The sequence below is a fragment of the Cimex lectularius genome, unplaced genomic scaffold (genome assembly GCF_000648675.2).
Source record: "Cimex lectularius strain Harlan isolate CLEC.00 unplaced genomic scaffold, Clec_2.1 scaffold172, whole genome shotgun sequence".
Classification (NCBI taxonomy): domain Eukaryota; kingdom Metazoa; phylum Arthropoda; class Insecta; order Hemiptera; family Cimicidae; genus Cimex; species Cimex lectularius.
In genome coordinates, this window is record NW_019392796.1 from 160,462 (window position 1) to 173,341 (window position 12,880).

Consider the following 12,880-nt stretch of genomic DNA (forward strand, 5'->3'; position numbering starts at 1 on the left):
ATCATAATCTTGTTCAATTGTCCTGTGATTTTTATTAAACGGTCAAATGTGATAAACGGTCCGTTAGAGAGGGTAAACGGAGTGTGGCTTGTGGAAGAAAAAAATATTGAGAAAGAGATAGAGTGAGAGAGAGAGAGAAAAAATCACGTTCAGCCTTCACCTCCGGGAATTTATTTTTAGGTTGGCGGCTTTGGTTTTGAGTGTGGGTTCCTCGATCCGCTCTCAGTCGTCGGCCATTTTCTTTCGTGTACGCTTTTCAGTTTTCAGTTTTCGCCCGTGCATTTTTTAATAAAGCAGGAGCGAGGAGCCGAAGGGGAGCCTTTCCGAGTCAGTTTCGAGCCGGTTCCTACAGTTTTCCAGGGTCAGCCTCCGCAGAGGGAAAACGACGGGGAGATCCCGTTTCAAAATCCAGGCCCTTTTTTTGGTTTTTTGTGTTTAGTGCCTTTTTTTTTTGTTCTTTTCCTCGTTAAATCTCGACCCGGAATAATGGAGGATAAAACGTCGTTGAAGGAGCTCGACCAGTGGATCGAACAGCTAAACGAGTGCAAACAATTGACGGAAAGCCAAGTGAAAACACTCTGCGACAAGGTGAGTCTGGCTGAGGAGTCGCTTTATCTCGACGACCGGGACCTTTTCAAAAAACCACCTTCTGCTTTTTCAGGCAAAAGAAATTTTGGCCAAAGAGTCCAACGTACAGGAAGTCAAATGCCCGGTTACAGTATGCGGCGACGTCCACGGCCAGTTTCACGATTTAATGGAATTGTTCAGAATAGGAGGAAGGTCTCCGGACACGAATTACCTTTTTATGGGAGACTACGTCGACCGCGGTTACTACTCCGTCGAGACGGTCACACTTCTCGTAGCCCTTAAAGTAAGTACCATCGTAATTGTTATTTCTTATATGTCGGACGGGTCGCCCTTCCGCCCCGGGGGCTGCCTCCCGTCACATCGTAAAACCGGCGATTCATCAATTCCTCAAAAAATCAATAACTCACGCAGGTTTAGCCGTGAGGAAAACCTCCCCGGCCTTATCTTCCGATCTGTCACCCTTGCCGCCGTTTCTTTACCTCATCTCGCCCTAGGCGAACGTTGAACTTTGACGGACACCTAAAATTAATACGCCGGCCCTTTTTTAAGTTTTCATGGTCAAACGACGCCGCCTCACCTCGGCATTTGTTTATTTTGAGCTGTCCTCTAACCTTAGGCCTCTCGGATTATAATATTTTCAACGCCAGCAACAACAGAAAACAACGATTATGTTCAAAACTTGTTAACCCTTGTGCAAAGATTCTATTAGGCCGCACCTCATTTCACACAAAAAAAATTGGCAAACAAGGCGTGACAACATTGCACATACATGCAATAATGTTGCTCTTTATGTCCATGAAATAATGCTTTAACTCTTACATGTCTCTCTTTAGCTGGGATCATAGTGCTTAAATGTTTTATTTGATGTTGTCACATTGGCTTCAAGAATGATACTTTTTCCAAAAAATTTTCAATTCTTACAGCAAAAACAATGATAATTGCCTAAAATTTGGTACCAGGTATTCAGAGATTCCGTTAGGATATAATGCATTTCACGCAAAAATTAATTGGTAATCATGGTGCACCTTCTGTACATGCAGCAATGTTGCACGCTCTTTAGCAAGTGATCATAGGGCTTAAATGTTTGCACCTGATTTTGACTCATTGGCTTCAAGAATGATCATTTCTAAACATTTCTCAATTCTGACAACAAAAACAATTATTATTCTAAACATTTCTCAATTCTGACAACAAAAACAATTATCATAGTCTTGGTTTGGTACCTGATGTTCAAAGATTCCGTTAGGATATAACGCATTTCACACAAAAATTAATTTGCAAGCATGGTGTGACACACCTTCTATATAGGCAGCAATGTTATATTTTATGTCCATGATGTAATATTTTAACTCTGTTCTTTAGCCGTGATCACAGTGCTTAAATGTTTGCACCTGATTTTGACACATTGGCTTCAAGAATTATCATTTTTCTCAACATTTCGCAATTCTTACAACAAAAACAATTATCATAGTTTTAAAATTTGGTACCTGATGTATGATTGTTAGGATATAATGAATTTCACACAAAAATTAATTGGCAAACATGGTGTGACACACCTTCTGTACATGAAACAATGTTGCAGTTTATGTCCATGAAATAATACTTTAAGCCCTTGAAGACTTTCTTTAGCCGTGATCACAGGGCTTAAATGAATGTTTGCCCCTGATTTTGACACATTGGCTTCAAGAATGATAATTTTTCTAAAAATGTGTCAATTCTTAGAACAAAAAACAAGATAATTGTCTAACATTTGGTACCTGATGCTCAAGATTCCATTAGGATGTAATGCATTTCACACAAGAATGAATATATAGTCACAGACCTAAATTGAATAGATGAACATAAAACGCAACATTGCTGTATGTACAGAAGGTGTGTCACCTTGTTTGGCAATTAATTTTTGTATGAAATGCATTATATCCTAATGACACACCTTCTGTATATCTGCATTTTATGCTGCATAAATATAATAAATTTAAGACCTATGTATCTATACTATATGTAGTTGTGATTTCAGTTCTTAAATGTTTGCATCTGGCTTTGACACTTAGCATCAAGAGGGGTCAATTTTTTTTTTACATTTCTCAATGTTACAACAATCGAAAACAATAACTCTGTTTGAAATTTGTTGTAAATCAGTAATCTTGTTAGTTATTCCTTAATTCCTTTTGGATTCATTATCATTCAAAAAACAGAAACATGTATAACACACTTTTCATACATATCACACACTGTAAGGCAAGGTGCCCACTGGAATGATGAGATAGGTGATGCAACATAAAGTGATCTTTCATCGGCGCAACATTCTTGTGCCCACTGGAGCAAACTGACCAGCATTACAATACGTACCATAGTACTTTTTTACACAGTTTTAATCATGAGCTCTTCTGAGGGGGATGTCATTATTGCTTGCAGGTCCTTAAGTCAGCATAAATCAAAAACAAGAAAATATTGGGTACATCAATATAATGTTAACAATATCTTCAGCTTTTTGCTATTTTCTTCCATGCTACGCTTGCTAAATCAGTTCTTGAATAACTTTTCAAAGAACGGTTCCAAAAACATGGGTTCTATTAAACAATTTTGGCAAAAGAAATAGCAGCAGAGACGTCCTCCTGTTGACTTTAACTGATGAGCCTTGCCATTCTGTCGCTTGGAGTGATTGACAAGCTGTGCCACCCCAACTGATATGATGCCGATATCAGCATTGTGTCACGATCACGTTGGTGTACAGTAGTTTAGTTGCTTACGCAAAGAATACACATAGCAGGTGGTACATTGTCAAATTGCTTATCACACACTTGTATTGCGTATTGCATTAATATCAATGTATAATTAGTGATTGGCATATAAATCCAGGATAACAACTCAATATTAATAACAGAAAACAATAATATCCAAATCTGTTATTCATGCAAAGCTTGTAATTATTCTTCGGTTTGTTCCTCAATTCATAATTGAGCATATGAATTGGCAAAAAGTTTATCTTTCAAGGTAAAACACACATTTATTTAGAAATCGTGAGATGTGGTCTGGTGTGATGTAGGTTTCAGAAAAACATTTTCTTTATCGTGCCAACGTTTCGATCTTAATTGAGATCATCTTCAGGGCTCAAAGTGTTTGTCTTCTGTGTAATTGTGCCATTCTTGCGTGTCGTGTCGAGAGTGCCGCTTTAGAGACCGCATCTCACGATTTCTAAATAAATATCGATTAACGGTCACTAATCACACACACAGTAAAACACACATTTAATAACATGCTACAATATGGTATAATTAATTCATTATCAAATTAAAAAATTAATTGGCAAGCATTAATGTAACATTATGTGTATGAAATTGATCTAGGCCTTATGTAACTATATAGTTGTGATCTTGGAGCAGAAATGTTCGCTTCTGATTTTAATTTAGAGAGATAAATTTTTCAACAATTTTTTGATGGTAACAACAGAAAGCAACAATAACAATTTGTTATCTGATATTTGGATGTTATTAATTAATTCATTAATTAATTGTTATACATAATTTATTGTACAATTTATTGTACAACTACTTTACATGGTACAATCACGATAGGGCTTACTTGTCTCTGTATGTAGCTAAGATCTCAGTGTTTAAATGTTGGCACCTGGTTTTGACTCATTTTTTTCCATAGAGATTAAATCAAGACACCTCAATAATCAATGTTGACAACAAAAGAAAACAATAACAAAATTTATTGTTGTATTACTAAATAAACCAATAATTAATTGCAAAGTTGTGTTGCTAAAATCAAATTAGATCTCTGTATCTGAGATCTCAGTGCTTAAATGTTTGCAGTTGATTTTGACATGGGCTTTTAGGGAAAACTATTTTTCAACAATTTTCAACGATAATTCAATGACAGTAATTAATAATAACAAAATTTCTTATCTGATATCTAAATATTACCATGTGAAAATTCTTGAGGTTCATCCTTAAAAAAATAAACTGACAAAAATGTTAATTTACCTACTAGGTACTATCATCGTACATTTTCCTTTGCATATATCAACAAACAAACAGTTTCAGTCGTGTAGTGTTGGTAATGGTAATGAAATGAACCTTCCTGTACTTATTTGTTGATGTGATCTCATATCACATTGTTTCCAGTTCATTTTGATACAAATGCTTCAAGAATATATTTAAAAATAATCAGTATTAACAATAACAGAAAACAGTGATAATACTAAAAGTAATATTTTTAGATTGCTATTAGTAGATTCTTCGTATTTTATTACTAATTTATTAGCCTAACCATTAAATCAACATCACTTGCATTGTAGATTATTTTCATTGAGAAACAATCAATCATATTACCAAAATATGTTATACAATGTAGCATTATTTATTATCCATATTATTTTCATAAACGAACAGTTAATTACGAAGATGTAGTGGGATACAAATTAGCAGAAATCAGAAAAGTTAAACCATTATCTGAGGTATTTTGGTTGTAATTTAACGGATACCCTATTAAATTTTCTTAGTGGGTCTGTTTTCGGTATGTTGTCCCATTTGTTTTCATTGTTTTTGCTTCGAGTAGGCACTCTTAATAATAATCTATACTACGACAAATCTCTGAAATGTCTGAATTATTTATTGCATCAGAATCCTATTTATATATATTTGGCAACATGTAAATGATTTTCTGACCTTTAAAAATACGTAAGTTAAGTAATGTCCAATGTCCAATATCTAAAGTGTTGAAGCTGAGAAAGAAGTTTTCTTCTTTTGTTGTATATTATCAGTTTTAAATTAATTTGATTGTGATAAATATATTGAATTAAGGAATGTGAATATATAAAATGAATATGATTAAGCATAGCTTCTTATAAAACTTAATATGATATGTTCTTGATAAATAAACATTTTTAATATCAAAACTAATTTCAATATGATTTTTTGCAGTCTCTGTTTCAATAAGTGGTATCATATCTTTGTTGGGAAAATTGGTCCATTAATCAATTTTTTTGGTCACTTGTACTTACTATTGTTAGTACTATTAAAAAAAGGAAATCTAACAGGAGGTGCTAATAAAACTTCATTATCTTATCTCCCCTCCCACGGTTTTATCATCAGGCAAACAGTTTCAAAATTAAATTTGTCTGCCCACTCTTGCTTCAGCCTTACAATTGGGGAAATCCTCTGATTGGACGAAAACTAGGAAAATACACTCGATTGCTAAATTGGTGATGGCGATTAAAACAAAGGAAATTGTTTTTAATTCAACTACAAGGTCAAACCTTGCGCCTTCCTGTCTTTCCTATTGATATTGTTTTATCTAAAAGGTTTTTAGAGTTTATATCCAAAGGAATATGTTAACAATGATTATTATTATAATAACCATTATAAAAGAGCAAATTAGTTGTATTCTATTATTGATAATCCTGCTAATACTGGCTAAGAAAGCTTATACGATATATTGAGTGTGTGCATAAGTTTCATAAGTTTTTTTGGTTTTAAGCAAAAACAGTCTAAACTTTCAAAATCTGAATATATTTGATTTTTAATTATTCAGAAATCGTGAGATGCGGCGGTCTGGTTCTGATTTTTAATCCAAAATATAATTTCCTTTGGTATTTGCTTCGGTGGTACATATATTAATATTGGAAGTATACAGAACATTAGCATGGCCCCTGAACAAGGATGACATGCAAAATTGTGAAGTGCTGTACATTTTTTAGGAACTACAGTGATGAAACAAAGTCTTACATTGACTTCATCCCTCGGCCATCCACTACACTTCAATGCTTCGCGTGTTTCGAATTTCACGAACTTTAATCCTCAAAACGTATAAAATTACTTCGCTTTGTTCTTGAACAACTGTAGCGTTAAATTCGATACGCTTATATAAACTATTTCCTTTGTTTTCTATAACATACAGCCAACGCTCTGGCAGCAGAAATATCTCATTTTTTGTAAAAAGACGAGTAGAAATTTGTAAGTCTGATTGTCAGAGTTTTTTTCAATCCCTACCTTTTGAGTGCAGTCTAGGGAGTGGAAGAAAATCGGAGAGTGATTTTACTCTAAGTGAGTGCAGCTGTGTGAGGCCTGGCATTGTCATGATGAAACACGAGTTGTGCCTATTCACCAGGGCTGGACGTTTTTCCTTCAACACTGACCCAATACACTATACCTGCGCACAGTATACCTATGTCAAGGTTAGGTTGCATGAAAAATTCCCAATAAATTATTCCTCTGTTACCCCACCAAACAGACAGTAGGACCTTATGAGAGAGGCAATCCTGCTATGACATCGTTTCATTCTTCTTGCAAATGATCCTACAGCATTTTTGTAAAGAACGCACTTCTCATCCCCACTGACCAAATAGGAAATAAACCCTTCCTATTTATTCATATTCAGTGTGAAACTAAAACGTCTTTCTTGTTCCTGAGGAACAATTTCACAATGTAACCCAGAGATTGGATTCTTCTTTCTAGTGTGTGATGCACTTGACATCTCTGCTTCAGTTAATTTCCTCTCAACCTCCAATACTACATTTTAAATAGTGTTGTAGCTAAATAGTAGCTTTTAAGCTCGTTAGGCGTTTCAAAATAAGGCTAATCTTTGATTTGTTTTTCCATTACGAAAATGATGGAAATACTGTTCTTAGATATTCAGTTACTACGTACGTAACAGTAATTCCACATAAATTTTGATGGGAAACCGCTACTCTATGCATGAGATTGAACTTTTATAGCAAGCAATGCCTCAAATGAATTTTATCTGCTTCCATGTTGTACGTGTCGCAGTTTATTCTATTTTGGGATCAAATAACCCTTGCTTAACAATTTATTTGAATAAGTCTTTAAAATATTAAAATAAGAGCTTACAGGGCTAGCAGGTAATAAAGGAACATGCAATAAGAGTGAAAATTGAAATTGGAAAAACCTAAAAAACTTAAACACACCTAATAGCACTTCAGACCATTTTAACATGGGACTAGAAACCTGTCCACGAGGCTCATTGAATTATGGATACTTGGGCATTTGTTCCTGTAAAATCTTTCAAAATGTATGAAGAAAAATTTGTACTTGTATAAAATTTTGGAAAATATTACAGTGGACCTAAGGATGTTTTAATCGTTATTCATGAGCCACCTAACTGATTTATATCTTGTTGGCTTGGACGTAATCCAAGTGTTGACAACATGTAATCATCTCACCAGTCCGGCCAGTCAATTATAATAAACTATGTATTATAAAACAGTTTGTACGTATGGTGTAATATACTCATAATTTATAAATAGTAGATTTGGCGACATATTGCAAACAAAATATATTTAATTATCAAGTGGTTGAGTTAAGTATTATAATTATTTATTTTTTTATTTTACTTTTTCGAGTGAAAAGCCAAAGGTATAATTTTAAATAGGTCATACTTAGTTTTTGCTTAGTGATTCTTTTTGATTTCTCATACGATGACTCATTATGACTCATCTATGAAGTAGTACTTCAAGTGTGTTGTTTTTGTTTTTTTAAATCAAATTTTACATTTTTAATTCATATTTTTTTATCAATATTGTTTTATTTGTTATATTTTATATTTAATCATGTGATTTATGTACTTATTTCAGGTTAGGTATAGAGACAGAATAACAATTTTAAGAGGTAACCATGAATCTAGGCAAATCACACAAGTTTATGGTTTTTATGATGAATGCCTGCGCAAATATGGAAATTCGAATGTTTGGAAGTACTTCACTGACCTATTCGACTACCTTCCCCTAACTGCATTAGTAAACGGGCAGATATTCTGCCTCCACGGTGGTCTCTCTCCATCAATCGACTCCCTGGACCATATCAGGACACTAGACCGTCTACAAGAAGTCCCACACGAGGGACCTATGTGCGACCTTCTGTGGTCGGACCCTGATGACAGGGGCGGATGGGGCATCTCTCCACGTGGAGCCGGGTACACCTTCGGTCAAGACATTTCCGAGACGTTCAACCACTCGAATGGCCTTACTCTCGTCTCAAGAGCTCATCAGCTTGTTATGGAAGGATACAACTGGTAAGTACCAATGAAAATTTTACCATTATTATAAGGTGAATACTATTTCAAATAAAAATTATTCATTCTTATCACTCATATTCACTTGAGAAATATTATTATAAATTGATTTTTTAAATTTCAGGTGTCACGACCGTAATGTGGTAACAATATTCTCTGCCCCCAATTACTGCTATAGATGTGGAAATCAAGCAGCAATTATGGAATTAGACGATGCACAGAAATATTCATTGTAAGTACATAGTTTATTTATATAATTTAATACATACATTCTATATATTGGGTTGTCCGGAAAATAATGCAGGATTTTGGTATTAAACAAAAAAAAAGAAACTAGTTACTTTAAAGCAATGTTCTTTAATCAAAATAATTTCCCATACTCTCAATACATTTCTCCCAACGTGTTGGTAACTTATTAATTCCGTCTGAGTAGAATTCAGAATTTTTAGAATTGATAAAGTCAATAAATGCATTTTCCAGTTCCGTTTGATTTTTGAATATTATGTGTTGTAAGTAGTGGTCCAGGTGTCTAAAAAAATGGTAGTCAGTAGGCGAGAGGTCCGGAGAGTAGGGTGGGTGAGGCAAAGTTTCATAGCCAAGCTCCAATAATTTTTGTGACGTTACACGTGACACATGTGGTCGAGCGTTGTCATGCAACAAAATGGGCCCTTTCCGATTGACCAAAGAGGGCTTCATTACTGCCAATTTCTGATGCATGGTATTAATTTGGTTACAGTATGATTCAGCATTGATGGTTTCGCCAGGATTTAAGAAGCTGTAGTGTATTAAACCAAATGAAGCCCACCATACCGTAACCATTACCTTTTTTTGATGAGTTGGGGGCTTTGGAAAATGTATTGGAGCTTCTCCTTTGTCGAGCCACTGTCCAGAACGTCTAGTGTTATCGTAGAGAATCCACTTTTCGTCACATGTAACAATTCTGGCCAGAAATGGGTCATTTTTGTTTCGACAAAGAAGTGATGCACAAACATCAAAGCGTTGATTTTTTTGGCGATCGTTTAATGAGTGTGGAACCCAATTTTCGAGTTTTTTCACTTTTCCAATCGCCTTGAGGTGGTCAGCGACGGTCGTTTTACTGACTTTGAGTTGCTCTGCAAGTTCTCGAACAGTTGTTTTGGGGTTTTCTTCCACCACTGATCGCAGAACATCATCATTAAGAGAGGAAGGCCTTCCACGACCTTCTTCATCTTCAAGGCTGAAATCTCCCTCCCGAAATTTTTTAAACCACCTTTGCACAGTGCACTCATTAACACAACCCTCGCCCCAGACTTGGTTAATGTTTCTAGCCGTTTGGGCTCCGCTTCGGCCGAGTTTAAACTCGTAAAAGAAAATCGTACGAAATTCTCGCTTTGACATTATAAGGATGACTGAATTATTTCCAAGTAGCGGAATGCTACAGAGGTAAACAAACAATATCATTTGGAAGAGGATTAATCCTGTAAACGTAAACAGAATATTTTATATAGATTTTTTTTAATGAAAACTTAAAATCCTGCATTATTTTCCGGACAACCCGATATAATGAATATGCCAACATTTTCTATTGTCCTGAGGTTATACTTTTACCGAGTATAAGTTGGTTTTGGGGTTTTTCCTTTGCGGTTCTCCATCCCTTTCTTGATCTTTTCAGGATTGCCTCCCCTCCTTTTTTGTTTGGCTCGTTCAATTGCCATTTTATGTCCGAGCCCCTGAGATTTTCTTAGGTTTGTGTTGTATTTTTTTCCATTTCTTTTTCTGGTTTGGTTTTTTTCTTAAAGATCCCCCATCTACAGAAGGTGACACGAGGATATTGTCCTCCGTGTCTTGGTTTATGGGAGATGAAGAGGGTCGGAGCCCACTTCTTTTTTCATAAATTGGTTTGAGGTTTTTCCTTTGCGGTTCCCCTGTTTTTTTTTCTTTGTTTGGTTTATCCATGTGATTCCCACGAGAGATTTAAAGGTCTGCACCAGAGGATCCCTCTCTTCGGTGTAAGGTTGATTGCCCAAGGTGGTCACCTGGTAGGTGACACGAGGAGATTGTCCTCCATTTCTTTGTTTATGGGAGTTGAAAAGGCGGCTCTCTTCAATTTTCATAAGTTGGTTTTTGGGTCACCACCTGGTAACCTTGAGGCTCCATTAGTGGTATAGTTGTTACTCCTGTACCATTCATCCATCATCATAGGCCACAGTACCTTAGATTGGGCCTGGATTGTGAGTTAGGTTCTATAAACTTTTAGATTTTTTAATTTTTAATTTTTTTAATTTAACCAGATGAATTTTTATCTCTTACAAACTATTTGTCAAAACAAGGATCGACGGGGCTCACTATTTGATTATAATAAATCTGATTAGAACCATGAGTTTTTCAGCACTATATTTTAGGATCTATCACTTTTAGTCTTTCATGCATGAATGAGCCAAATCCCCAGACTCTACTCTAAAAGTTAGAAACCCTTTTTTGAGCACTGTAGGTCTAAACATGATGTCTAAATCACAAAATTGTCACTATGAAATAAATTGAAGTGTGTCATACATATATTTATTTAGAAATATATGCACATATATTTGAACAATTAAATTCACTAATTTCGTGGTCCTCTTGACCAATTAATACTTTACAATTAATTAAGGTTTTTAGTTGAGATGAAAAAAAGTTAATGACACGAGGGATTTGAACCCACGACCTTCAGCTAGATACGCCGCTGCTCTGTGACCTGAGCTATTGTGAACTCGATCCACTCGGACATCAACTCCCCATCTCAACCCCACCTTATGAGTTTTCCCTCCTTTTGCCATTTTTTCAAATGTCGTGTAATCATTTGAAAAAATGGCAAAAGGAGGGAAAACTCATAAGGTGGGGTTGAGATGGGGAGTTGATGTCCGAGTGGATCGAGGTCACGATAGCTCAGGTCGTAGAGCAGCGGCGTATCTAGCCGAAGGTCATGGGTTCGAATCCCTCTTGTGCCATTAACTTTTTTTCATCTCAACTAAAAACCTTAATTAATTGTAAAGTATTTGAACAATATAACTTTTTTGTATATTTGGTATAATTTTTTGTTTAATCTGTTCCAGCCTCCAGTTTGACCCAGCACCAAGGCGTGGTGAGCCTCATGTGACTCGCAAAACTCCTGACTATTTCCTTTAAGTTATCTCAACCAATACAATTTATTTTTTCCTTTGCTGGGCATCATAAGTTTTTATGGAAAACAAAATTAAATTACAAAAAAGAAAAGAGAATCATTCTAGGATACTTGAAATACTATTACTAGCCGAATAGCTAAAATGATGAAAATAATATTGTACAGACTTTTATCATTAGATAACTTCTTGTTAGTTTTTCAATTTCTGATTATCACTTATTCCTTGACTGTTTAAAACGGAAGATATGGAGGAATTTTTATAGTGTAAAATAATATGGGTTTTTATTATCCGCTAAGTGAGTATTTGAAATTGTGTGAGGGGTGCTTTTATCCACTGTATTTCACATGTCAATAATCAAGCCTTGTCTTATGTAAGTATGTCTTATGTGTACAAATTATAAAAAGAAAAGAAAATATCTTTTGTGTAATACGTAATTGATTAATCCTACTTAATACAGAAAAACAAAAAGATAGAGTGGAGTCATTAGCGTAGGAGGAGTTTGTGTGCGCCATGGAATGTGAATATTTACATTTAAATAGAAACACGATATTGTATGTAAAAACATCAAGATGACTGAATGCTCTGTTTTCCTATTTTAACTGTTTAGTGAATTTATTATTATTATTATTTTTTTTTTTTAGAATTTTGAAGATATTAATACTTGAGATACAAATTATAACATAAAAATTTGAAATTACTATTATTATAAATATACTTTTTAAGAACGAGGCACTACATTTGAGAGGGTCTTTTATATGGTTATATTATAATTATGTGTATTTAAATATAAAGGCTTTTTTAAGAAATGCAAAAATAAATTGGATAAAAAAATGTAATACAACAGTTCATCAGTATTATTTTACGATATATAATCAGTGAATTTAACTCTGGAGAAGCAGTTTGTAAATACAACATTTCCGATTTGATTTAAGTGTATATTTTTTAATATCAGAATAAATTATTATATTATTTATCAAAAACAATCGAAAAAGGTTTGTATTTTTTTTTTTTTTTAATCATGACTATCAAAAAAGAAAACATTTTGAGAAATGGTTGTTAGGATGAGCTTCTCTGTAATTTGTTGTTGTTATTTAGTTTATTTATTGTCAAGCTCACTT

The 12,880-nt window shown here is 34.5% G+C and overlaps 1 protein-coding gene and 1 non-coding gene across 2 annotated transcripts; both read left to right on the plus strand.

Annotated features, from left to right (window-relative positions):
* The first annotated feature begins 26 nt into the window (after positions 1 to 26).
* LOC106665085 (serine/threonine-protein phosphatase PP2A) lies at positions 27 to 12,688 on the plus strand. Its single transcript, XM_014391278.2, has 5 exons — positions 27 to 588; positions 662 to 871; positions 8,186 to 8,622; positions 8,747 to 8,854; positions 11,694 to 12,688. Exons 1-5 carry the CDS (start codon positions 487 to 489, stop codon positions 11,764 to 11,766), a joined length of 930 nt encoding a protein of 309 aa, XP_014246764.1. The 5' UTR covers positions 27 to 486; the 3' UTR covers positions 11,767 to 12,688.
* LOC112127301 lies at positions 6,185 to 6,289 on the plus strand. The gene has a single exon (XR_002910499.1). It is a non-coding gene; the product is annotated as a U6 spliceosomal RNA (small nuclear RNA).
* Positions 12,689 to 12,880: the final 192 nt, after the last annotated feature.

Coding starts and splice junctions, on each gene's coding strand:
- LOC106665085 (XM_014391278.2), top strand. CDS start 487: ATGGAGGATAAAACGTCGTTGAAGGAGCTCGACCAGTGGATCGAACAG. Junction 589..661: donor TGAAAACACTCTGCGACAAG/GTGAGTCTGGCT, acceptor CTGCTTTTTCAG/GCAAAAGAAATTTTGGCCAA. Junction 8,623..8,746: donor GTTATGGAAGGATACAACTG/GTAAGTACCAAT, acceptor TTTAAATTTCAG/GTGTCACGACCGTAATGTGG.